The 27,647-nt window shown below is 47.6% G+C and overlaps 1 protein-coding gene and 1 long non-coding RNA gene across 2 annotated transcripts; both read left to right on the forward strand.

Moving 5' to 3' along the window:
• The first annotated feature begins 20,360 nt into the window (after positions 1-20,360).
• On the forward strand, positions 20,361-21,628 carry LOC130086889 (uncharacterized). The gene is made up of 3 exons (XR_008807266.1): positions 20,361-20,849; positions 21,382-21,480; positions 21,560-21,628. It is a non-coding gene; the product is annotated as an uncharacterized LOC130086889 (long non-coding RNA).
• A 529-nt stretch (positions 21,629-22,157) lies between these two features.
• Positions 22,158-24,418, forward strand: LOC130086878 (uncharacterized). Its single transcript, XM_056253103.1, has 9 exons — positions 22,158-22,462; positions 22,678-22,962; positions 23,069-23,092; positions 23,170-23,379; positions 23,471-23,562; positions 23,701-23,805; positions 23,880-23,994; positions 24,083-24,164; positions 24,250-24,418. Exons 2-9 carry the CDS (start codon positions 22,806-22,808, stop codon positions 24,416-24,418), a joined length of 954 nt encoding a protein of 317 aa, XP_056109078.1. The 5' UTR covers positions 22,158-22,462; positions 22,678-22,805.
• Positions 24,419-27,647: the final 3,229 nt, after the last annotated feature.

Genomic DNA, 27,647 nt, shown 5'->3' on the forward strand with positions numbered 1-27,647 from the left:
ACCCACATTCAGGATGGAGAGAGAAGACTCTCTCACAAAGAACCAAGGACAATCTCAGGAGTTTGGAACCACGACTCCAATCACCCACTCTTCCGACTTCCTCACTTCTCCTGAGTGCTCGGCGCGGCCTCAACAGGGCCCAGGGCCCCAGGCCTTGATGTGCTCATGGAGAAAGATAACTTTCAAACAACTTCCACTTGACACCGCCGGAACCCTCAACGACTTCAATTGTCCACAACTTCAAGAATTGTTCCCACTACAAATGCAAGTATTCAATTCAATGAAATGTGAAAATGAAATGTTGTTGGTTCTTCTCAGTTAGATGGATCTGCCCCATCGTTCCCTCTCCTTTCCAATCTCATTCTATCCCTTACCTATTTATGTATTTATGTGTATCTGTACATATATGCACATATGTTTGTTTAGTTTATTTATGATTTAGTTAATAAAACTTGTACATAATATGTATTTGGTTCTGATTTGCTTGCAATACTGAGTCCCTTTACGATTTAGATTTTTGCTACAAGCTCAAAGCGCTGTATAAGCTAAGAAATGACTATTCTTCTGTGGCCATGGAAGGTAACTGTTTCTTAGAATAAATGAATAATCAAAGAGCTAGTTGAACAAACTGATTAATTGATTGTAAGATTAATTTAGCCATGTCAAGTTAATCCAATTAACTGACCCCAAATATTCATAATTAATAATAACAAGTTATTATTGATTATTAATATTTCATATAGCTGATCCTTTACACACTCCACGGACTGGATACGTGCGATATTTCCTCAGGTGAGCTTCCCTCAAGCCCTGAGTTCCTCCAGCACTGCTGACGTCGACGCCAGTGTCTATTGCCTGCGCGTTGGCTAGGTGCATCCGTGTGCATGGTCCCCCCTCTGGGCGACCCCCACATGTGTATTTCCACTGTAAGCCTCTCTGAGCATGTGTCTTTCCCTCGGCAAGCCACCTTGCCACCCCTGGGGTTGAAATATTCCACCTGCGGCTGGACACCCCAGTGTTCTCCATATGCATCCCTCTGGGTCATATGTGTATTCTCTAAGTCACGTATGTAACCCTTGTTCCCTGAGTAGGGAACAGAGACGTTACGTCTGCCTGCCACTTCCGCTGTTCCGCTGGATCGCCTGAGCTCAGTCTTGGCTCCTCAGCGAAGAAACATATCTGCATATTGCCGGCTTCCTCCTTTTATACCCACGAGGTGGGGCGGAGTTGCGCCATGCAAATTCCGCAGACCCATGGCATTTCTTTGCCATTGGCTCGTTCTGTAATACTCGAAGTTGATAGGCTTTCTAAGCAAACCCCCATTCGTCGTCATCCGACGTAACGTCAGGGAACGAGGGTTACATACGTAACCGAGACGCTTCTCGTAATACTGTGTTTTCCCCCTCTCAAAATAATCAAGTTTATTCAAGCAATATAGGCCTACTACTTTATTCTCAAAATATTACGACTTTAATCTCGTAATGGTATGTAACCTTTGTTTCCTGAGAAGGTCTCTCAACACTGCGATTGCATCACTATGGGAACACCTTCGGTGTGACGAATGTCTGAAGCCCTTATACTATCACACCAATTTGATTGGCCAATAGCGCTTAGCACCACCCCAAAAATACGTCACGTATACTGCATTATAGTGTGTTGCGCGCTATTTCCTTAGATTCCATGATGATGGTAGCACTATTCAAAATATTGGAAGGCCGGCATCGCAGTGTCTCATTCCCTACTCAGGGAACAAAGGTTACATACGTAACCGAGGCGTTCCCTGTCATAGGTCTCTCAACACTGCGATTCCTTCGCTTTGGGAACGATATACCATAACACATTCACGTACCTGAGAATAGCTGGAAGACCGTGCAAAGCGTCCACTGAAGCAGATAAGACCTGGGAGCTAGTAGCCATCCTCACGTCCAGAATGTAGAACTTGATAAAGGTGTTCGGAGAGGACCATCCTGCCGCAACACAAATATCCTCCAAAGAAGAGCCTCTAAAAGAGCCTGAGAAGAAGCCATTCCTCTAGTGGAATGAGGACACACACCTAGAGGCGAAGCCAAACCACGCGCCTCATAGGCCTCCGAGACAGCCTCAATCACCCAATGAGACAAAAAGCATCCAAAACCACTTGCTGGGAATGAAAAAGGGGTTGACACAACCTTAGGAACATATCCTGGCCTAGGTCGCATCAAGACTTTAACCAGCCCCTGGGCAAAGTCCATACAGGAAGGGCTGATAGAAAGAGCCTGCAGGTCCCCTATTCTTTTAAAGGGACACTCCACCCATTTCAACATTAATCTTTATTGAAAGTGGGTCATATATGTAGTCGAAATGTAAAATAAATTTTGAATTTGGTGCCCTCTTGACCGAGAAAAGACAGAAAATAACTTTAGGGCGCATTTGTATGTAAGACAACAACTCCCACAATGCACCACATTGCACAGCTCCGCAAGCCACTCCCACTAATCCAGAACAGCGCAAACATCAGAGAAATCACTTCCGTCTACAAGGCTAGCTGCCAAAAGAGTTTGAAATTAATTTCACACAAAATGTCTAGTTAGTTGGCTGTGGCGAGCAGGACGAGGGCAAGGGACGTGAGAGGACGCCGCGAGTGATAATGAATGACACCTGTGAGACGCAGCGGTCTCATATCTCTCACGGAGGAGCGGAAGCACAAAAGGAACAGGCCTGATTTTATGTTGTGTTTTGTTTCTGTTGTGTGTGGCCAGCTGGCTTATACTTTTGTTTTGTATTTGTTTATTTTACTATTAAAATGTTTAAATGTTCGCCGGTTCCCGCCTCCTTCTTCCCACAACAACGAACCCCGTTACATTGGCAAACTCATTAGCGAATTACTCCTCGTTTGTATTTCTTTCTATATGGTGAATTACTGCATGATACCTGGATGTTCAGTCAGAACATATGCGGTGCGAAACTAGGATGGTTCACATCACAACACAAACGTCCGTGTGCTCGTCTGATTCAGAGATTTTGTCCAGGAGAAATTGCCATCGTTGAAATTCTCTGCAGCAGACGGACTCTATCTGTGTCCGTAGCGCACAGCGAGAGCACAGGCACCAGCAGTCCGCCCAGCTCGAGCCAGTCCGGGCTCCTCGTCCGCGACAGGCAGCCGCCTCCTGTTCCTCCATCAGCCTCAGCTGCTCTTCACTATATTGCGGCTCGTAAAGATATTGTCGTAACTTCCTATCTCCACAGCGCTTGTTAGCTTAGCTTATAAACACTGTGTGTTTCTCTAAACTCTAAGCTAAACTCCTCTAAGCTAAACTCTGTGATAGCTCTGTTAGCGCATTAGGTCCAACCCCCTATGGGCGGGTTTGAAAGGGTGGGAACTAGTGCTTGTAGTCTTTACAGAAATCCCCCCCCCCCCCCCCCCCCTTACACTTCCTCCTACAATGACATAAAATGACGATTTTTGCGTCATTGTAGGAGGAAGTGAAAAAGGTTAAATAGCGGATTTCTCTCGTCTCAGGGGAAAATGAGAGAATGTTGCACGACCATTCAATAGTATGACTGGGTTTCTAACAATGGAAAGCTTAATGCAAATGGGTGGAGTGTCCCTTTAAGAGAGGAAAGAGCCACCAAAAGCTCTTAAGAGTCAAAAAACTTTTCTGACAACCGAAACAAGGGGGTGATGTCCAATAGAATCACCTCCCATGGGCACATGCTCTGCAGATATAGCCGCCATGTAAACTTTAAGAGTGGCGGGGGCTGCCCCCTATGAAAAATGACTTTGCAGGAACTCCAGTATCACAGGACAATGAACTGGGTCCAGGTCACGCTGGCTGCACCAAGAGGCGAACAGCCTCCATTTAAAAGCATGCAGGCGACTCGTAGAGGAGGCCCTAGAATTAAGAATAGTATCTGTAATTTCAGCCGAGAGACCAGAATACATTAGCACGCCCCGCTAAGGGGCCAAACCAACAGCTTCCATAAGTCCGGACAGGGATGCCAAATCGTCGCCTGAGTCTGAGTCAGCAGGTCCGATCTGAGGGGAACCTCCCAAGGAGAGCTGACTAACGGACTGACCAGGTCTGAAAACCATATCTGAGTGGGCCAGAACGGGGCCACCAATAACAGATGTCTCACTTCGACCTCTCTCACTCTGAGGAGAACCGCTGAGAGTGGAAATGCATAAAGCCTGGCCCTGGACCACTCCTAAGCCAGAGCATCTAGTGCCAGAGGCGACGGAGGAGACAGGGAGCACCAGAGCGGACAGTGCATAGTCATGGTCGGTGCAAAAAAGTCCACCTCTGCTCGGCCAAACTGCTACCATATGAGGCTCACCCCTTGGGGGTGCAGTCTCCATTCCCCGGGTTCCAAGCCCTGCCTTGAATTCAGGTCTGCTCCCAGGTTCAGATGGCCTGGAATGTTAACCGCACTGACAGACAGGAACCTGGTCTGCGCCCAAAGAAGGACACGCTTCGCCAACCTGTACAGGGGACGAGAGTGTAGACCTCCTTGGTGATTCACGTATGAAACTACAGTCATGTTGTCCGTCCTGACCAATATGTGACAGCCCTTCAGACAGGGTGAGAAACACTCATGCAAGCATGCCAGAAACACCGCTTGCAATTCCAAACGATTTACGTGCCCGATAGACTGCCTCCCAGCCTGTGAGGGATGCGTCTGTCGTGACAGACTTGCGACGACACCACGCCCCCTGCTGGACTGCTCTGTAAAGGAGCGAAAGTCTCGACCCTGGACGCAGAGCGTAAAAGCCTCTGCGTGTGATCATTACTCATTAGAAGTCATTAGAAGTCACCCACTTGTTTTTTCGCTGCTGCAAGTGTTCAACACTTCAAGTGTTTCATCTTAACTTAAGAACTTCAATTTTTTTTTAAATATCCACTATGAAACTATATTTTAGAAACCTAGTGAAAAACGGTGGATGATATTCATACAAGATTTTTGGTGGATACTATCTCGGTCTACTTCGTCGGCTGAAGCCTGAGGATTTCCTAGTAGAGAATTTCAACACACCATGTCACCCAAGAAGGACCAAAGCAGCAACCAAAGTAATGGAGAGGAGTTAGTGTCGCTTTCACAGGTAAGAGATCTAATGAGTCAACAGAGGGATCTGTTCATGTAACTTTTGCAGCAGCAAGAAAGCAACTTTAAGACCGTTGTGGAATTAATTGTGAACAATGTGAACACTCGGATTGACTAATTGACCAGGGAGACACAGGAGCTGAGAAGCAGCTTGCAATTCGCCTTTGGCTAAGCCCCGGCCCCCTTAGTTACTGTTGCTACGTCCGACAAACAAACTTCATCTGGGCTCAGGTATCAACATGGCTTATGCTGTGACAGCTCTTCCTGCTGAAATTTTATCAAACTTTTATAAAGCAGCAAATAAAGTGTCCGATAATAGTAAGCAAAATGGGCTGCTATATACGTTCGAAGGCTATATTCACGACATACAGGTGAAACGCAAGGAACAACAAGGCATCCAAATAGAGGCAAAAGCATACCGGTCACAGTCATAAAAATGAACCACCGCATATCATACTAATCGAGACGGAGGCTGGGACTAACAATATCAAGGAGCAACACTGTTCATGCAAAGCTGGGTAGGTCTCTATTCACATCTATAATCGTTATTACAAAGCAAACGGACTACGCGAGTATAACGTTGTATTTATTATATTAGCAGTGTGTGCTAGACGACACTTGTCAGGATTTGACTTCGGTTTTGGGAAGGGAAAAAAACGCACACCCCCCTCCAACCTCTCTGGGAAACGCGTATCTGTGTTACAAATGCCCCAGGCACAACGTTTAACCATATTTTTGATAAAACTACGACGGTAATAGCCTGCCGAGACCAAAAATATGAGACGCCTGTGTTAAAGTCAATGGAGCGTTGTGAAAAAGTGTCGGACCTCTGTGGGAGCTCGTTCTTGGCTGCCCTGTGATTGATCAATCTACATTCTAGGGTGTGGCTTAGCCAAAGGCGAATTCTCCCAGAAGGACATTGATGATCTCATAAAGAAAAATGAGAAAATTGAGTCAGAGAGAACAATTGCTTGTGCTGAAAATATCTTTGTATCTGAGAAATTTGTGCTACTCTTTTATGAATACTGATGTTTCGGACATACTAATCCTTTCACATAGCCTACTGTTTTTATATACTATATAGTAGGGAAGTATGCGGTTTCGAACGCAGCCGTTGATTACGACTTAACGTAATCAACGTCCACAACAAGGGCGGAAGGCGCCCTTGTTCCCACAGGGCGCCTTCCGGGACTGATCCTGGCAATTTTACTAGGTCTCCATTCCGGGATCGATGCCGGACGTGTTTGCGTTCACACAGAAGGCACTCTGGCAATTTTATGGCAATCACAAGTTGGTATGATTCTTTAGGGTCTTCATGTGATTGATTTGATTGATTTTATTTTTATTTCTGGATCCAAGACAATAAAAGGATAACATGCTAAAGTAAAATACTTATTTCCAGCACGGTCCTGGTGTTACACACAAGAAACAATAAACAAAAAGCAAACAAACCAGACTAAAAAAGACATACAGTATAAGGAGGGGGGTAAAAAGACATCACGTAAAAACAAACTAAATAAAAAACAAAAACGCTGTAAAAACTCTCCAATTTATCAATAAATATTCACCTTGTTCCATAAAAGTTTCTTGACATGTGTTTTAAAAATCCCTCGTGATGATAGGAGTTTTGTAGCAGTAGGCAAACTATTCCATGCCATGATACCAGTATAAAAGAAAGAATTTTGTATTACATTAGTAGCTCTAAGAACTATGCACGAGCGGATGCTATTATGACTATGCTGCGTATCGACCAGGGTTAAGTTAGAGCATAAATATTTGGGGGCATGACCATTAACAATGTTAAACATATGGTTCAGCTTAAGTGATGTAAAGTTTGAAACATATTATAATGGTTGTGTAAAACAACACCCTTTGTACCTCCTCAAAGAAAGCTCTGTTCACAGCGACCTGTTTCAGTGCATGTCTCTTTAAATGATAATGAGCAACTGCTCATTACACGTTTAATTCATCTATCTGTAAATATCTTGATATTGACGAAACATGCTCATTTTGTGGTTTTGTTGAAGAAACAGCTGCCCATTTATTTTGTGATTGTAGTAATAACCATAAATTATGGGTTGATTTAAGTTCATATATTTTTAACCCACTAATGTGACCCACAGTTTTATCCTTAATTTTTTATTAAGAAACCACAAAATTGTCATCTCTTGAATATGTTGTTAAATTTCTTCATTTTATATGAAAAAATGTTCGCCCACATGCAAAAGTCGCTTAAATCTCCATTGTTCCCTTTCGTCCTGGGAACTCCGACGTGCCGTTTTCAAAACAAAAAAGCTGTTTTAACGGCTGGTATTGGGTGGTGAGTGCAGCACTCGGGCTTGCAGTTTCCCTGTGTGTCTGCTGCGGTGGTCCATCTGTGCCACGGCACGTTAAAGAATATTTTTCTTTCCTTCTAAAAGAGCTACACGGGCGCTTCGCGTCCTTTTCAGGATGTCGTTTCACCCGTGCGTTTCTGCGTGTCTCGGAGCGGGTCGTGCGGTTGCCCCGCGGCCCGCTCCGGTCCCTTTCTTCCCGGAAGTGCATCAGGAGTTGAGGAAGTCTTGGCTGGCCCCTCTGGCGACCAGACGTGGACAACCTCGCTCCTCCTCTCTCACCACTCTCGATGGCGGGGCGGCCCATGGGTACGAGGGAATCCCCCCAGTGGAGCGGTCTATAGCGATGCAGCTGTGTCCTAAGACCGCTTCCTCCTGGCGGGTTGCCCCTTCACTCCCCTCCCGCGCCTGTAGGTTTTCCTCTGGTCTGACCAGGGATGCCTACATGGCGTGTGGAGACGCCGCTTCCGCCCTGCATGCTATGGCGTTGCTGCAGGTCCACCAGGCCAAGGCACTCCATGGCATGCAGGAGGGTGGTCTCGACCCAGCTTTGCTGCAGGAGCTGCGTGCGGCAACGGACCTCGCCCTCCGGGCGACGAAAGTCACCGCACGTTCCCTGGGTCGGGCGATGTCCATGCTCGTGGTCCAGGAACGCCACCTGTGGCTTACCCTTGCGGATATGCGGGAAGCGGAGAAGAACAAACTTCTCAACTTCCCCATATCCCAAGGGGGCCTCTTCGGCGACGCGGTGGAGAGCTTCGCCCAAGAAGAAGAGCGGGAAGCGTTCCTGAGACGGGCGACCTGGAGGAGAGTTTGGATGCTGCTTGTCGGGAGGGTGCCCCTGCACGCCTCCTTCCCCCGGGGGAGGGCCGGGTGGAGAATCCTTTTTTCAGTTTTGTTTCTGTTCCGCCGCTGACCACCGAGTGACCAGCGATACCCACATTTTCAAAAAAAGAGCAGTTTCCTCTTCCTCCTCCAGGTCAGGATGTGTGGGCACACAGTCTCCCCCGTCCAAGAGGGCCAGAATGGCGGTGTGTGCCGCTCCCGAGCAGCATCACCCCCGTTCCCCTCTTCCCAGTTTGCGGATAGCAGTGACGCAGCCTCAGCTGCGTCACTCCGGTCTGCGGCTGGGCCCGGAGGCGCAGAGACCAGGACACGAGGAGTCAGGGCCTCGTCTCTCCCCCTCCCCTCGCCACCGGGCAGTCCGCAGCAGAACGCCCACGGGCCTTCTCTGCCGTCTGCCCCCCGGTGGAAACAGGTTGATGTCAAGTGCACCCAGACCCTGCTCTCGGTCGCTGCAACGCCACCAGAGCCGGGTCCCTGTCTTCCACCTCGCTGCCCCTCCGCGGGTACGCCGGTGGTTCGGGTGGGTTCGTTGGGGCGGTAGCTGGAAGCCTGGCTAGCGCTTCCGGGTCCGTCCCGATGGCTCATCCGTACCATCCGGTTCGGCTATGTAATTCAGTTTGCACGCCGGCCTCCCAAGTTCAGGGGCGTTCACTTCACCCATGTGCGGTCGGCGGACGCCCCTGTCTTGAGGAAAGAGATCGATGTCCTGCTGGCGAAGGACGCGATCGAGCCGGTCCCTCCTGCCGAGATGAGGTCTGGGTTTTACAATTCTACTTCATTGTACCCAAGAAAGGCGGTGGGTTATGGCCAATCCTGGACCTGCGTGTTTTGAATCGGGCCCTGCACAAACCCCCGTTCAAAATGCTCACGCAGAAGCGCATTTTCGAGTGCATCCGTCCCCAGGATTGGTTTGCAGCGATCGACCTGAAGGACGCGTACTTTCACGTCTCGATTCTTCCTCAACACAGACCGTTTCTACGGTTTGCTTTCGAGGGTCGAGCGTATCAGTACAAGGTCCTACCCTTCGGGCTGGCCCTGTTGCCTCGTGTCTTCACGAAAGTCGCGGAGGCGGCCATTGGTCCCATGAGAGAACAAGGCGTTCGCATTCTCAACTATCTCGACGACTGGCTCATTCTAGCTCACTCGCGAGATGTGTTGTGCGATCACAGGGACATGGTGCTCCGGCACGTCAGCCGGTTGGGGCTTCAGGTCAACTGAGACAAGAGCAAACTCTGCCCGGTGCAGAGGATCTCTTATCTCGGTATGGAGCTGGACTCGGTCGCCCAGACTGCGCGCCTCACGGAGGAACGCGTCCAGTCAGTGCTCACCTGCCTCAGGTCTTTTCGAGGCAGGACAGCAGTTCCACTGAAACAATTTCAGAGGCTCCTGGGGCATATGGCAGCCGCAGCCGCAGTAACGCCACTCGGCCTGTTACATATGAGACCGCTTCAGCGCTGGCTTCACGATCGAGTCCCGAGGTGGGCGTGGCACAGCGGCACGTTCCGGGTCAAAGTGACCCCGCACTGTCGCCAAACCTTCTCCCCGTGGTCAGATCCTGTGTTTCTACGGGCCGGAGTGCCCCTAGTCCAGGTTTCCAGGCATGCTGTGGTTTTCACAGATGCCTCTGCCACCGGGTGGGGGGCCACGTTCAACGGGCATGCAGTTTCAGGTCTGTGGACGGGGCCTCAACTGCATTGCCACATCAACTGCCTAGAGTTGCAAGCAGTATGTCTAGCCTTGCGTCGCCTCAAGGGGTTCTTCAGACACAGGCACGTACTGGTCCGTACGAACAGCACTGCGACCGTTGCGTACATCAACCATCAAGGTGGTCTACGCTCCCATCATATGTCGCGACTCGCCTCCCACCTCCTCCTATGGAGTCAGAAGCATCTGAGGTCGCTTCGCGCCGTTCACATTCCAGGGGAGCTCAACCGTGTGGCAGACGAGCTCTCGCGGTTGCCTCCCCTGCCAGGAGAATGGCGACTCCATCCCCAGGCGGTCCAGCTGATTTGGAGTGTCTTCGGAGTCGCACAGGTAGATCTGTTTGCTTCTCCAGACACGACCCATTGCCAGTGGTTTTACTCCCTGACCGAGGGAACCCTCGGCACGGACGCCCTGGCTCACAGCTGGCCCCGGGACTTGCGCAAGTATGCGTTTCCCCCAGTGAGCCTTCTTGCACAGACACTGTGCAAGGTCAGGGAGGACGAGGAGCAGGTCCTTCTTGTGGCGCCATATTGGCCCACCAGGACTTGGTTCACGGAACTCATGCTCCTTGCGACAGCCCCTCCTTGGCCGATTCCTCTGAGGAAGGACCTTCTTTCTCAGAGATGGGGCACTCTATGGCACCCACGTCCAGACCTCTGGAAACTCCATGTCTGGTCCCTGGACGGGACGCGGAGGTTCTAGGTGGTCTACCACAGGCAGTGGTAGACACCATCACTTCCGCTAGAGCCCCCTCTACGAGGCACCTCTATGCGTTGAAGTGGAACCTGTTCGTCGATTGGTGTTCCTCCCGTCAGGAGGACCCCCGAACTTGCCCGATCAGAGTCGTGCTTTCCTTCCTGCAAGATGGGTTGGAGCGAAGGCTGTCTCCCTCCACCCTCAAAGTGTATGTTGCCGCAATAGCCGCACATCACGATGTAGTAGAAGGTAAGTCCGTGGGGAAGCACGACCTGGTCATCAGATTCCTTAAGGGTGCTAGGAGGTTAAATCCACCTCGTGTTTTGCACTCTGTACCCTCTTGGGACCTAGCTCTGGTACTGAGAGCTCTTCAAAGTCCTCCCTTTGAGCCTTTGCTGACAGTAGAGCTTAATTTCCTGTTCATTAAGACAGCGCTCTTGTTAGCATTGGCCTCTTTCAAGAGGGTCGGGGATCTGCAGGCTTTTTCGGTCGACGAATCGTGCCTAGAGTTCGGGCCGGGCCTTTCTCATGTTGTATTGAGACCCCGCCTCGGATATGTGCCCAAGGTTCCTACTACTCCCTTCGTGGACCAGGTAGTGAACCTGCAAGCGCTGCCCCAGGAGGAGGCAGACCCAGCCCTAGCTTTTCTCTGTCCCGTCCGTGCTCTGCGGGTTTATATTGACAGAACGCAAAGCTTCAGAACCTCAGATCAGCTCTTTGTCTGTTACGGAGGCCAGCAGAAGGGGAAGGCCGTCTCCAAGCAGAGGTTAGCCCACTGGTTAGTGGATGCTATCACCCGAGCGTCTGAGTCTCTGGGTGAGCCTTGTCCTCCCAGGTTGCGTGCTCACTCTACTAGAGGTGTTGCCGCTTCCTGGGCTTTGGCTCAAGGCGCCTCGCTGACAGACATCTGTAGAGCTGCGGGCTGGGCGACACCCAACACGTTCGCTAGGTTCTATAGCCTTTGTGTGGAACCTGTTTCCTGCCGTGTTCTGGCTACGGCCAGTGGGTCGAGGGAATAGGTTGTGTCGGCTTGCTACGCCACTCCTCCTCGCAGCGGATAAGTGCGTTCTTTGCTCCGTATGGCGCCCTACGTCGGTGAGCCTCGTGAGTTCCTCCTTCACCCCTCGGTGCTGGGCGCGGCGGAAACGCCCGGCGCCAGGTCTGCTACCTCTAGTAAGGAGTTGTTAGTAGACTGGGTGCTCCGGTGGTCTCTACTGTGACCCATGATGCCACGTGCAGTTCAGCCGTGTCTTCCCCTTGACGGACTCGTTCGTCATCCCTGTTGAGTACGCTCCCACTTTCCTTGGATTGGGACTACCTCAGGGACTGCCATATGTTTCACTATTCCTTCGGGCTAGTACATATGTGTATTCCTGGCCTTCCTCAGTCAGGCTGGGGCTTCCGCAGCGTTCCCCCTCTCTTGAGGGAACGCTTTCCCAGTGTTATCCATATCCACTGTGCGGGTCTTGCGGAACAGCAGTGTGATTCCCGTGCTAGCTCCCGCAACTTATTGCAAGAAACTGCTGCAAGAACAAATGTAAGCATTACTCCAATCCAAAGATTACCCCAAAATTAATTGCATTGCTAGCCCAACCAAACGATCGATGTACCTGCTAAACTGTCTTCAACTTCTCTCCCTTATGCTATGCCCGCCTTGCACAGTGGACCTCTCTCACCTACACTAGTGTCATACCTGCTGACATTCTTGTATTACTCTTATCTGCTCAGACATTTCTCAAATGCTCTTTCCCATAATCGCGGTTATGTAATCCATGCACTTAAATGATCTACCGCTAGACACACTTTAATTCTTGAATATCCAGTAAAATGATACTTTCTGTACTTTTATATTTTAAAATGTATTCGCTAGTGCCTTATTTATGCTGCTCAACATAACCACATATACCTCATCCTGTTTTACTTGACCCTATATTGCCTTATTGTGTCTCACTGTAATTTGTAATTTTCACTCCTGTGTTTTGTGTACTTTTTATGTAACTCTATGTTGTCTTGCACATTTCTTGCCTTATCTTGGCCAGGTCCCCGTTGTAAATGAGAATTTGTTCTCAATCGGCCTACCTGGTAAAATAAAGGTTAAACAAAACAAAACACTTTTCCACAATAATAATGATAAATGCTGACCAATACTTAATATTACTTTCTTTCTTTTTTTACTGAAAATTATATATTTTAGTAAAACAAGCAAAATGTAATTTGTTTTGTCATATGACATAGCTATTCATGACAAGATAATTGCAGTAAACACATCTCAATTTTCAGTCAAGCAATTAATGAATGAATGCAAAAAAGTAACCATCACAGTAAATAAATATATATACTGTTTATATACAAGTCGACAACACATGAACAAAAGCTTTATTCAAACTTATTGTTCTAGCAATCACATATTTGCAGGCGGTGACCCCTACATCCTACTGCCATCTCAACACAGCGGTTTTCATTCTGTGGCTTTATTCTGATGAATCAGTTGACCACCATTCCCACCTTCACCTGTCTCTGCCGTCCATCATGTCCCTCATTGCTACAGTCATACTGGAATCTGATCATGGATGGGAAAGGGACATCGAGGCTATCTTTGGTCCGTGTACGTTTTGGGCGTAATCAATCCTATTGGGCTTTCTTCTGTGCAACTTTACGCGTTTCACAGAAATCTTTACATCAGAAATATTAAATATTAGTCTGCCACCAGCCCGTTTTATTTAGCTGTGCGGAGTTAAATCTGTTTGGTGAAGCTGCGCTTGACAGCGGCGAGCGGGAGAGGCTCACTGACCAATGTTCAGTCAGCAGCCCCATTTTTTTTTTAGACAGTATACGCTCCGTTTTGACACGGGATTGTGATTGCAAATACTGTAATGCCAATCGGCTGAGGGTGGGTACCGATGATGGTGAAATACATTTTTACTGAAACTGTAATCATAGCCGCGACCCGCGAGAATGATTGACAGGACGATAGCGAAGGCAATTAAAAGTGCAATATAACGTCAGTTAACAAAAACACAATTAAAAAAGTGTTTAATATAAGTGACTTTGTCTTTGTTTTATTGTTTTTGTTGTTTTTAATCAAATAATTGTGAACCACAAACCGAGCCTTCGTTTTAAAGGGCGATTTCCAAATATATTTTATTTATTTGTTATAATATGGGTATTTTATGTCACCCGTCTTATTAGTTTGATTATAGTATACGCGAGTTTTTTTTTTATTGTACTATTTTATTATTGTTTGTTAATTAACAATATATCATAACAACTTATAAAGATCAAAATCTACAGAAGAGATTAACAAATAACTGGTGTTGTCATAAGTTAACTAATCAATGGGAAAATTTCCTCACCGGCACAACCCTATTCTTAATGTTGGCTACATGTTACAGATTTAATGTTGAGCACATAATGTTAAAGGCTTCTTAAATACCATTACACTCGGTTGAAGAGTCAAGAAGGATGTGTTAATTTACAGTGACTTCAATCTGTCCTTAGTTGGTGACCCAGTGTAATTACAATACAGCATAAATAAAAACAAACACACGTAATATGTAGGCCTATGCGGCAAAACACATCGTATCGGTTACCTAATGTAACCTCGGTTCTCTCTAGAAGAGGGAACGAGTATTGCGTAAGTTAGCTTACGCTACGGGAAAGATTCATCTTTTCGAGATATTGAAGCCAAAAAATTATCCTTAATTTTGTATTCATTGTCAACGCAGTGTAGCAGCTAGCAGACCTAGAGCAGGCTATCTAGCGTGCTCATAGGCTGCCCTGCGGGAACTGCAGCAGCCTACCAGTGAGGCCGACGTGACGTCACGTCCAATGAAGGGCGCTCGCGCCTTCACAGCGTCATAGCCCGCCAGAATGGGCGTGGCTTAGAGTATATAAGCGGGGCTCGGAGGCTGATTCTCTGGTTTTCATCGACTGAAGCGAAGTCGCTCGTGGCGCGAGCACGGCAGGTTACGCAATACTCGTTCCCTCTTCTAGAGAGAACCGAGGTTACGTTAGGTAACCGATACGTTCTCTTACAAGAGGTTCTCTCGTATTGCGTAAGTTAGCTTACGCTACGGGAACCCTTTGTCAACGCCATGCGCGCCAGGCATCCACACATGAGTCCCAGGGTTTTTCCGGGGAACCCAGATAAGTGGGAAAATAAGCGGCCAGCAACGGGGGCCAGCATTTGTACATAAGCACTAATAGGGAATACAGAGCGGCGCCGCCGGTCTGTATAAGCATACAGCGCATACCCAAAAATGCAGCTCAACCAGAAGAGCTGAAATACGTGAGAGTAGCCTGCGCACGATCATATCTGGACAGAACGTACATCTCACTTATACTGCCAGAAGTTTTGCCTGCAGAACGGGAACTTCAAGGTTATAAAACCTGACAAAGGTGGACAGGGAGGCCCAGCCCGCCGCCACACATATGTCGTGAATAGAAATTCCGCTGGACCATGCCCACGATGAGGCCATGCCTCTAGTGGAATGAGCCCTGATGCCCAGAGGGCATTGCAGACCTTTTGACGCATAAGCGGCTGCTATCGCGTCCACAATCCATCTGGACAGGCTTTGTTTCGAGGCGGCGAGACCTTTGGTGCGCCCACCAAACGAAACGAAAAGCTGCTCCGAGCGCCTGAAAGGGGCGGAGCGCGCAGTGTAAACCCTCAGCGCCCTGACTGGGCAGAGGAGATTAACATTGCTCTCGATGAAGGCAGAGCCGATAGAGAAATGACCTGCGCTCTGAAAGGCGTGCCAATCACTTTAGGAACATAGCCGTGTCTAGGTTTGAGGATGACTTTTGAGTCATTTGGCCCGAACTCAAGACACGCAGCGCTGACGGACAGCGCGTGTAAGTCACCCACACGTTTAACTGATGACAGAGCAGTCAGAAAAACGGTTTTGAGTGATAGGTACTTTAACTCCACGGAATCTAGTGGTTCAAAGGGAAAAGCTTTCAGGGCCTCGAGGACCAAAGAAAGATCCCACATAGGAACCAACGGGGGGCGCGGAGGGTTCATCCTTCTGGCTCCTCTAAGGAAGCGAATGACAAGCTCATTTTTCCCTAGCGACTGGCCGTGCGTCGACTCAGCGAACGCAGCAACGGCCGCCACGTAAACTTTAAGCGTGGATGGGGACCTTCCCTTATCCAACAGCTCTTGTAGGAAACTGAGCAGCCGCGAGACCCCACATGTCCGTGGATCCAGATTTTTATTGGTGCACCATTTGGAGAACACAGACCATTTAGACGCGTAAAGCTTTCTGGTAGAGGGAGCTCTAGACTGCGTGATCGTGTTCATCACTCCTTCTGGCAGGGCAACAGGTACCCGTTGATCAACCATACGTGCAGAGACCAGCGCTCTGGATGGGGATGCCAGATCATCAGCATCAGCTCCGGGAACCAAGTCTGATTCTCCCAACGCGGGGCTATAAGGAGCACCGAGTGGCGCGTTTCCCTGATCCTCTTGATTACCTGTGGTAGCAGAGAGATCGGAGGGAAGGCATACAGCGGGCGGCTGGGCCAGATTTGGGCTAGCGCGTCCTCGCTCTTTGAAAAAAAACATCGGGCAGTGAGCGTTGTCTTTTGACGCAAACAGGTCGACTTCCGCTTTGCCGAATAGGCGCCATAGTTTCTGGACTGTTTGGGGGTGCAGGGACCATTCTCCTGGGGGAACGTTGTCCCTGGATAGTTTGTCTGGGCCGTCGTTCAGGTGGCCTGGCACATGCGCAGCTCTCAGCGAGCGCAGGTGACGCTGAGACCACATGAGAAGGCGCTCTGTCAGATCGCAGAGGTTCCTGGATCTGACCCCGCCCTGATGGTTCACGTAGGACACCACTGACATGTTTTCTGAACGGACTAGAACATGGTGGTCCTGTATGAGCGGGAGGAAGCGCTTGAGCGCGTTCTCGACCGCTATCATTTCCAGACAGTTTATGTGAAGGAGCTTCTCCTGGTCTGACCACAGGCCAAAGGCCGGTCTGCCCTCGAAGAGAGCGCCCCAACCTGAGTTGGACGCATCTGTCGAGATGACCTTTCGATATGAGACAGCTCCCATCATCACTCCCCGTTGATACCAGTCGGCCGCTAAACATGGCTGCAGAGCCGTGATGCAGGTCTGAGTCACTCTGATTCGTTCGCGGCCAGAGGCCCAAGCTCCGCGAGACGCTCGAGCGTTCAGCCAGCGCTGAAGCGGGCGCATGCGCAGTAAGCCCAGCTGAAGCACTGCTGCAGCCGAGGCCATACAGCCCAGCATCCTCTGGAATGTCTTCAGAGGGATGCTGCTGCCCTTCTGGAAAGACGCGGCCAGGTGTCGAACACGGCGCGCGTGCTGTGTCGATAAACGAGCCGTCATAGCCACAGAGTCCAGTTCTATCCCTAGAAAGGAAATTGACTGACTGGGCAGTAATGAGCTCTTGGTCCAGTTGACCGTGAGACCCAAGGTTTCCAGGTGGCTGAGGAGCATAGTTCTGTGAGATAGCAGTTCTATCTCTGACTGTGCTAAAATCAACCAGTCGTCCAGATAGTTCATGATTCGCAACCCCTGATTTCTCAAGGGGGCGAGAGCCGCATCCATGCACTTCGTAAATGTACGGGGTGCTAGAGACAGGCCGAACGGCAGGACGGTGTATTGATATACCTGACCGTCGAAGGCGAATCTCAAGAATGGCCTGTGACGGGGTATTATCTGAATCTGGAAATAGGCATCTTTCAGATCGAGAGAAATAAACCAGTCCCTCGGGCGAACATGCGCGAGGATTTTTCTGGTCGTAAGCATTTTGAACGGTCTTTTCATAAGCACTTTGTTCAAATGTCTCAGATCTAAGATGGGTCTGAGGGCTTCGTCCTTCTTGGGTATGAGGAAATAACGGCTGTAAAAGCCCGACTCGCTCAGAGAAGGCGGTACCAATTCTATAGCCCCTTTGCACAGCAGCTTCGCTATTTCTGCGCGGAGTAGATGTGCTACTTCCGCATTCACAGTTGTCGCGGTCCGTGCTTGACAGCGCGGGGGGGCGGCGAGTGAACTGTAGTGAATAGCCATGCCTTATTGTGCTCAGCACCCATTCTGAAACCCCTGGATAGCTTCCCATGCTTTTATATGTGTAGCTAGGGGGCGAATGGTCTCCGGGTTCTGATCGCGCGCTCTCGGTGCTTGGAGGCAGCAGCTCGCTGACAGCCGTGACAGGCTGATATGTGTGTGGCGTCCCGATAGCCATGAATGGGGAGCGCACCTTTACCACTTTGTGATGCGCGAGCCGAGCCCTGGGCAGAGTGTTTATTAGTAAGCGTGAGCGCGTTTGCGCGGGCACGAGACTTACATGTAGGTTTGACGCCCCGATCGTTTTTGATGGGGAGCGTCTTATAATCGCCCTGCATTTTGTGACAACTCTTAAATGCACGGGCGACGCTCGGGGAGAGGCATGTGTCAGTAAGCGTGAGCGCTCGTGGGCGGGCACGTGACTTACGTTCATAACCTGACTGATATGAGTCTTTAGAGGCCGTGTAACAGAGCGGGCAGAGAGTGGGCACAGACCTGTGGACACATTTCTTGTATTCAACACTCGAGCGGCTTTTGCCTGCTTTATGAGAGTGGGCTCTGTGAGTGACACGGGGAGTGTTGTGCTTGTGTGTAGGGGTGAACACTGGGGCGTGGGCACTTTCTCTACACTTAAAACACAATCGGCATGAGCCGGATAACCAGAATTTATACTCTTTTTTAGATTTCTCTGAGTCGCCGTGAAAACGGCGTTTGTGTGCAGGCGAGAGGGTAGTGTTACCAGCTCGTTGGCTGCTAAATGAACCACTGCAGTAGCCTGTAAAGAGGGGACTGACAGGGAAATGAGCTTCGACGGCGGTCCGGCCGCAGCGGGACTCAAGCCTAGCCAGCCTTCGCAGCGACGTCAGGGCGGCCGCCCTAGGTCGCGCTCGGACAGCCGTCACAGACCGCCGCCCCCCAGAGGAAGCCCGAGCACGCGAAATCTTCCTAGCAACTGCAAGAGGAAGAAAGAGACGCTTTCTTCCTCTTGCAGTTGCTGGACGCTGAGTGGTGGCTCGTGCAGGCGGCTGGTCACGTGAACGGCCTGAATAGGAACTCGAGCGTCGAGGCAGAAAGAGGTTCATGGCCTGCGTGGTCTTCTGTACCTCGGAGAAACGGTCGACGATCCCGCTCAGCGCTGGGCCAAAGAGATCAGTGGGGGAGAGAGGCGCGTTGAGGAAGGTGGCGCGCTCAGATTCCCTCATGTCAGCAAGAGTTAACCAAAGGTGCCTTTCCGTGACGGTTAACGCGGCCATAGACCTCCCCATGGCTTGAGCTGCGGTCTTGGTCGCGCGAAGTGAGAGATCCGTCGCGCTCCTCAAGTCAGTAACAACAGCTGGATCCCGGCCCTTCTCGTCCCATTCACGGAGGAGGTCGGCTTGCAGGATTTGAAGCACAGCCATCGAGTGCAGAGCGGACGCGGCCTGTCCGGCGGCGGTGTATGCGCGGCCGACAAGGGCGGATGTGGCTCTGCAGGCTTTAGACGGGAGGGCAGACCTTGAGCGCCATCTCGCGGAGGGCGGACAAAGGTGCGCTGCGACCGCCTCTTCCACAGGAGGAATGGCACAATATCCCCTCTCGGCGGCGCCGTCCACTTGGGAGAGCGAGGCGGAGACGTGGGACTGAAGCCTGGTGGAAAATGGTGAATTCCACGACTTAGCCAGTTCCGTGTGGAGTTCAGGCAGAAAAGGGGCGGACCTGGCTGTGGGCGCTTGACGGCGGCGACTCTGGAGAAAACAGCCGTCGAGCCTGTTGGGTGCGGGCTCCTTCGGCGGCGACCACTCGAGCCCGAGTCGTTCGACAGCCTGAGACAGGAGGCGCATCAGCTCGGCGTCCACTCCAGCACGGGTCCGGCCTGATTCCTGGATCGAGGAAGAGGAGGAGCGTTGAGAGCCCGACCATTCCTCGCTGTCCGATGCCAGGACGGAACAGCAATCCCTTGTGGCGTTTCCATCGGCCTCGTCATCAGACACGATGGCAGCGCGGCTCGGAGGCGGCGGCTGCGCGTCCGTGAGGAGAGGCGGAGAAGGTGAGAGCGAGGCTCGAGGGAGGGAATCCGGCGAGCGCGTCGCTGTGGCCACAGGCTCCGGCGGCCTTTGAGAACAGCGCTTCTTCTTGCGCGGTCCTGCAAAGGGCGGAGTGGGAGGGTTGAACACTTCGAGTCGAGCCCGCAGGGTCGACATCGGAAGCGCTTCGCAGTGCTCGCAGCCCCCTGACGAGAGGGCGAGAGCTGCGTGTTCCTGGCCCAGGCAGAGAGCGCAGATAACGTGGCGGTCTCCATCGCTGAGCGGGGCTCTGCACGAGCCGCAGGATGTGCGAGGCATCTTGAAAAAGACAAGGGGGGGGGGGGGGGGGGGGGACAATCCGTCCCCTCAGTTTATAAACTGTACTCACGAATTCTTAAACTGTTCCCTCGGTTTAACATCGTGCCCACGGATTAATAAACTGTACCCACGAGTTCCTAATCCGTGCTCTCAGATTTGTAAACCGTGCCATCAGTTTTTGCAATCTGTACCCACAAATTCATAAACCGTGCCCACGCTTTCGCAATCCGTATTTACGGGTTTGTAATCCGTACTACTCACTGATTTGTGGCCCCTCCCCCAGTCTGTGCCGCATGATTCAACCAGGCCTCCTGTTTTGCATTGTGTTTAAAGGTGAACTAAGTAACTTTTTTACCTTAACCGAACAGCTTTGGAGTCATTGTAATGTTTATATTACTGATTTCGTGTTGAATGGTGGTCGTCTCGCACCCCCCTGGTGCCTGTGAGCCGCAAAACCACCCTTGCAACTTTGGGCCGGCGGGCCGCCGACCTCAGTGTTAGGAAGTATCGTGTGATATCAGGTCTCACGAGGTAACGAATTGCTTTACGGCACTGCACGCGTACACGCCCCCATCCATCCAGTATCCGGCTAGCTATAAGAAAAAGGTAACGCTAGATATTGAATTCTTCAAGTTTTCGTAATGGCTGATGTAAAAAAGAAGAAGAAAGCTCGGAAATCTTTGTCAGTGGACCAAAGAAAGAGGAAACGGGAGACTGACCGAGCGAGAAGTCTAGAGTTAATATTGGACCGGCTTTTTCAGAATGGAGAGAACTGAAAGAAAGCGAAGCCTGCAAAACCGATGCTGACCTGGCCTTCTTGCTGTTGCACTTGTAAGTATCTTTAGAATAAACTGTGTTTAATGTTTGTATTTCTTGTAATTGTGACCTCAGGATGTTTGCTATTGTCTGTTTAGGTTTTTATTATGGTCGCTGTCTGTTACGGGCTTACTAGTACGCTAGATACTGTAAATTAGATGTTAGCATTTTCATTAGTAAACAAACGTGTTTGTTTTCTGTAGTGTTTTGTCCGTTCCTCTATCAGGTTTTATTTGTGTTACTCATATCGCCTATAAATCGATATGAAATTCTACAAATTATGCTTTAGTTTAGCTTGTCGTCTGCCTCAGAATTAGTAACGTTATATGTTACCGTGCTGACTTGACATATAATACATAAACCGACACTAGAGCTGCTAGCTAATAATGCAAATTTGTATATTGATTTACCCACATATACACAAACAGAACTGTAAGTAAACGAGAAATTTCATTGCAACTTCACACATGCAACTCCATCTGTGCTAGTTTGACCTTGTGTATAAATGACGTTGATAAAAGATTGATAATTTTTTTTTTCTTTTTAGCTACAAGTGTTGGCAAGTGTCATCAACTCCGAGTAAGGGGCACCCCAGACCACCACTACCACCGGTCTCAAGCTTCACGGAGGAATCTGACCGTGATCAGTATGTTCCTATCTAATAGCTTTACTAAAACTAGCTTTCATGGCTTTGCACATCTATAAATTACCATATTTTCAAACAGTGATGTAGCCATTCCTGAGCTTGGTGTTCGTCCACTAATTTGAGAGGGAGAAGTTGGTGCTTTGGAGTCAAGGTGAGTGTCTTTCATTGGGTCATGTTTTTTTTTTTAACCTATATTCCTATATAATTGGTGTATGTTCACATATATTTATTTGTTGATTGTAGCATGCACTCCATGGACATTACTGAAGAAAATTGTGACTCTCCAGATGAGGGGGGTGGTGATTTTTTTAGGAGAACCTTGTAAGTATTTCACAGCAATGTTTCATATACTCACACTGATCTGTCCCTCCAATCTAAGATGTATGTTGTTTTTCACACAGCATAGAGATGGATGATTTTTATGGGGACCCTAATAATTTGAACTTGGAAGACGGGGACAGCTCGGACGATGATTTTTCCCTTCTCTTCATCTACGGTATTTTACTTGCTGTAAATTTTGTGTTGAAATAATGCTGCCTCATTCATTCTTTCAAACACCTTACATATGAAACTGAATGATGAACAATATTTGAACAAGTCAATTTTACATTTGTTCATATAATGAAGTACTATATCATCAATGTACTCAAAGTTTGTCTCTTTACACAGGACTGTTAGCGGCAAAGCACATGATTTGACAGAAATATCTATGGATGAGGCTGTGCTTGATTTTGAAATGCCGGATCCTCCAGATGAGGAAATAGAGAAATTATCTGAGCAGCATAAAGTTGTTTCTGAGGACGACCTTGTTGGTAAAAAAGCCAACATCACATATAATGACAACCTCCATGCACTGGCCATGTACTTGAGAATTACAACAGAAAAGTGCAACCACAGGGACAAGTTGTCTGGACCATGCCTTGGTGCTCAGCCATTCCGGGTGACACTGAAACCACGGGGTACCGGAGTCGTCATGGAATGGGTAAGATTATTGTGTGAGCGACTAACCTCCTCAATGTTTGTCGGCCCAATCCTCATATCCCATTTGAAAACTGTATGGGGTCAGCTGATGTTTATCAGTTCAGCTGTGTGAATTGGCATACCTATGGCATAGCAGTTGGGGTAAAAAAGCTTAAAAAAATTGGTTGTATTGTAGCAAAACTATCTTTTAATAAAATTTTAATGTCTTTTCATTAGATATGCTCATTCGGACACATGGTGTGGCGTTGGAATTCCCAGCCAACACTGAAATTCGGTATGCAGTCTGGTGATTTCATGTTGTCTATGAACGTTCTCCTGTCTGGAAATAACTACTGAAAAGTGCCATGCTTTTTAAATTCATGAACATGGGGATGGTTGCTGAGAGCACATTCTTCAGAATTCAAGACTCCTACTGTATTGAGCCAGTTCAGGAGCACTGGGAAGCAACTAGGGCTGAAGTCATAGATTGTCTACGTCTAAAGGACCATGTTGTTGTCTTGGGTGAGTTTACTTTAAATATAACCTCAATTACATGTTTGTGATTAGCTATAAATTAACAATTAAATCTCGAAATTATAAATTAATGTCTGTTTGCTCTATTCACTAGGTGATGGCAGAATGGACTCTCCTGGTAGGTTTTGTAGTATAAATTGTTTTAGTAGTAGGATTAACAATGTTCACATGCTGACAGATTTATTTATTATGCAGGTCACTGTGCACAGTACTGTACGTATACGACCATTGAACAGGATTCCAGAGACATTGTGCACATTGTCTCTGTTGACAAATGTGAGACCAACCGGAATTTTGTAATCATGGAGAGGGAGTGTTTTGTAAGGACTATGGATGCACTGCTTGCAGAAATAAAAATAAAAGAAGTGGTCACTGATGCCCACTCACAGATCACTGCCTTGCTGAGTAAGAACTTAGTATGACTTATTACTATTATATGCAGAACAGATTTGCATCATACCTAAGTTGTAAACTGTTTTTTTTTTTTTTTTTACAGATCCAGAGCGTGGGAAATACAGGGCTTGGGGTATCCACCATTCCCTGGATATTTGGCATGCTGCTAAAAGTTTAAGCAAGAAACTTCGACGGGTAAGCTTATATCCCCCCAAAAAAATGTATACCGTGATTAACCTTCAACATGTTGGTTTGTCCTAATCATGGTATAGACATAACATGATATAAGACATATGTTTGAAAGTTAAATATTTACATTGTTATTTTAATCAGGCTGGATCAATAAAGAACCAAACTGGAATTCTGGTGTGGATAAAAGACATTGTAAATCACTTCTGGTATTGCAGCAAACAAGCCGCAAACGAAGAGCATTTCAAGGTATGTTATTTGAATTAATTTTGTCATATTGACTCATATAGTTTGTGCCTGCATAATTTATTCCTTTTGTACAGATGATGTGGGTTGGTGTGCTACACCATGTAAGCAACGAGCATTCGTGGGCAAGTGGCTTTTGTGAGCATGAACCTCTTGAAGAGGGCAGTGAGAATAAGCCCTGGATCATTTCAGGTAATATCAAACAGACAATTAATATTTAGGATATAGTGCCCTGTAAGGATGCAGTCATTTTACTCCCAATGATGTGATGTGAATACAGGTTCTGCGGCTCACAAGGCACTAACCGCCATCGTGCTGGAGAAAAGGTGGTTGACACAGGTGAAGAAGTTTATAAACTTCAGGTAAGCATCTACATTCAAAATAGCCTTATTTTATGAGCAGATTGGATGGTTATTCATGTTTTTTTTTTTTCTATTTCCCACACAGGACCACATCAGACCTGGAAAGCTTCCAAAACCACATTTTAATGTATGCCGCAAAGTGCATGTCATACACGCCTTTTATTTACAAGACCCGGACTTTGCTTGCAGCTATCGACTACAACAAGCATAACCGACGGCTGCCAGCACGCAATCAGGAGGGACACAAGATGTAAGTTGTAACTTATATATATATATATAAAACCTGTCTTTTGATAACAATCTTTTTATAAATAATTCATATTAAAGGCTTATTTTATCTACAGGTACCGGCGGTCGTACAATAAAAAATCAAAGACTTGGGGTGTGTACACAGTGAAGGAAAAAAAAACAATACTCCTACATCCCAGACATACAGAGAGCCATTCTGTCCAGGAGGTTGAGAAGTGGTACCAGCCTTCCCAGAAATGTTTCACTTAGGCCTGACGACCCAAGACGGCTGGGTCTTCTTGCTTCAGTACAGCCACCACCCACTCACGAACTTGTAAGAGGACACATAGCGAGAGGAAACATAGTGTCCGAAAACCCACAAGACTAACGGAACTGCAATCTTCTATACAGAAATTTATAGATGAAAATATGTCATGCAGCACTGGCAATTATGTTTGATTCTTGTAATTTATTATAATAAATATATTTTATAAGAAAAAGTGTGTAATTGAATAACTGAAACACAACAAAGTTGAGGCAAACATATTTATTTAAAATGGTTGAAAAGATAACTATTTACAATAATGGCAATATAATCAATCTAAAGTATTATATTTACTCTAAGCGGCGCACCCTGTAGCCAGTGTAGCCCTGGGATCAGGAAATGTGTCCCTGATCTTCCACACACAGCAACTTGGTATAACCACCCTATTGCCCACACCCAGGCGACCATGCTGCCACAAGACAAACTGTCTATAGGCCGCATGTCGAAATTGTCTCTGCTCGAGTCCGGGCTCCGGGTTGTCCGAAAGTGCAAAAATGTCATTCCATGCAGCTCGGGCCAGCCGCAACACACCTTCATCTAAAATGTAATATTGCATGTATGCCATCTGACTAATGCAATGTTGCGGGGATTGGCGACAGCACACTCTTTCAATATCTGTGTCCATCTCCCTGCAATTTTGGCAAGTGCACCAGTGGAGAGCCGCTGGGTCTGGGACTGGATCAGGATGTGGGGGTACCTCCATTAATGATATTACATCAAATAAAATTCCTGGGGTCCTGTTCAAAATCTTTTCAAGCAATTTTTCTTTTTGTCCAATCTCTAGATTATGAAGTTTTTCCTAAAAAAAACAAAAGTTTTTTTATTGTAAAATGTTTATTGCAAAATGCAGTGTATCTGAATTATTACTTTCTTGTCTGGTAAAAAAAACAACCTTCATTTCAGCCATGCGCCGCTCCTGCAGCTCCTTCATCCTCCTCTGGTTATCTTGGTCAAGATCCTTCGATTGATCTTGTAATCTTACTGATTACGTTTGGCAACACTATAAAAATATACACTATCTCCACTATACAAATATACACTATCTCAACATTTATATGATATTGTTCTGAGAATCATACATACCTCAGTGGACATGGTTCCGTTCTCTCACGAGAGTATCCCTCGTACTGCGTAATAGCTTACGCTAGGGGAAAACCTCTTTTCCACGAGATATTGAAGCCAAAAATTATCCTTAATTTTTTATTAATGTAAAACGCTTTGCAGCAGCAAGCAGACACAGGCGAGACAGCTCGCGCGCCTATTGGCTGCTCTTGCGGCAAATGCAGCAGCCTATCGAGAGAGACTCTGCGTGACGTAATGACCAATGGGGGCAATTCGCGCCCATATCGTCACGTCCCGCCAGAAAGGGCGTGGTCTCACTCTATAAATATGCTCGTTAGGCTGGTACAAGCTGATTTTCATCTCTTCAGCGAAGCACACGCATCGCTGGATCCGGAGTGAGAAGCCGCGCCGTCGAAGCAAGCTTTTCAGCGGGACGAGCTCTGGAGTCGCTGGCCTCGCCGCCTTCAACTGCCGTACCTGCTGCGCTTTCCGGCGTTCTATATCCTTTATATCACTTTGTATCCTTACTCTGCTGAGAGTGTTTGCTCGCTTACTTGACGCGACTCACACTTCTGATCACAAAAGAGCTGCGTCTTTTTAAAGATGCATTTGTTTTTGTTTTGTTTTTCTGTTTCAAGTTTAAAAAAATTATAATTTTCCCCATACCATGACAATTGTAAATATGCACATTTCACATAAAAATTGTGTCAGAGTGACTTTACTTATCTTTTCGTTCAAAAACGTTAATTTTGTATTTACGCAGTGCAGCTACTTCTGTACATTACATTTGTCCTAAGTAGCATGAGATTTCGACCAGTCAGGAGTAGCCTATAGCAAATCAGTTCCTGCAACAACACATCCCATCTGCACCAGGAGCTGTGACAGCTGTTGAAGGTCAGAGGTGACAGGTTAACACTTTGAGGTTCGTATGACTTTCTCATTAAATAGAAAAATGTTTTTAATGTTAGATAACTAATAACTAGCTAGCTAGTTGACTATGGAAAAAAAAAAAACCTTAGAGGGAAAACCTCTTTTCTCGAGAATACTGAAGCCAAAAATTATCCTTATAATTTGTATTAATTTAAAACGCACTTGCTGCAGCTAGCAGACCTAGGCGAGGCAGCTCGCGCGCCTATTGGCTGCTCTGCGGCAACTGCTGCAACCTATCGAGGGACTGCTCGTGACGTAAGCACCAATGAGGGCGCCGGCGCCCTCAGTCGTCATGTCCCGCGCGAATGGGCGTGGCTTATGCCTATTCGCATCATGACTTGAAGTCAAAGGCCTATTTTTTGGGCTTAACCTCCCTACTAAATGGAACAGCGGTGTTGTTGATCGCTTCACTCAGCACGCTCTGGCTACTCCGGTTATCTCTTTATGTATATTTTAGGCAACAATAAAACGAAATATGCTTCAACTCTGTCTCTTTTCGTCAACAATAAAACAAAATATGTTATAAAACACCACTCTGCCTCTTTTAATAATAATAATAATAATACATCACACTTGTATAGCGCTTTTCTGGACACTCAAAGACGCTTCACATGGAGAATAAAACAAAACAAAACAAAAACAAAACAAAAAGGGGATTTTAAGGAAAAGCTAAAGCAATTTTTTTTTTCATAAAAAAAATATATCTTAAACATAGCCTATTAGCCTAATGGCCACACAAATGTGGTTCAGGCAATGCGTACATTGATTATCTTTACTGCATATATTTATAACAACATGAAATATAAAACACAACCCTGCTTCTTTTTGATTTCAAGCCAGAGCTCGATAGGATGCTCCTTGGTTTTCACTTTCATCGACTGTAGCGAAACCAGATGGTAGCACAAGCACGGCAGGGTTACGCAACACTCGTTCCCTCT

The sequence above is a fragment of the Rhinichthys klamathensis genome, unplaced genomic scaffold (assembly GCF_029890125.1).
Source record: "Rhinichthys klamathensis goyatoka isolate OS25496 unplaced genomic scaffold, OSU_Roscu_1.1 h1tg000102l_1, whole genome shotgun sequence".
Classification (NCBI taxonomy): Eukaryota; Metazoa; Chordata; class Actinopteri; order Cypriniformes; family Leuciscidae; genus Rhinichthys; species Rhinichthys klamathensis.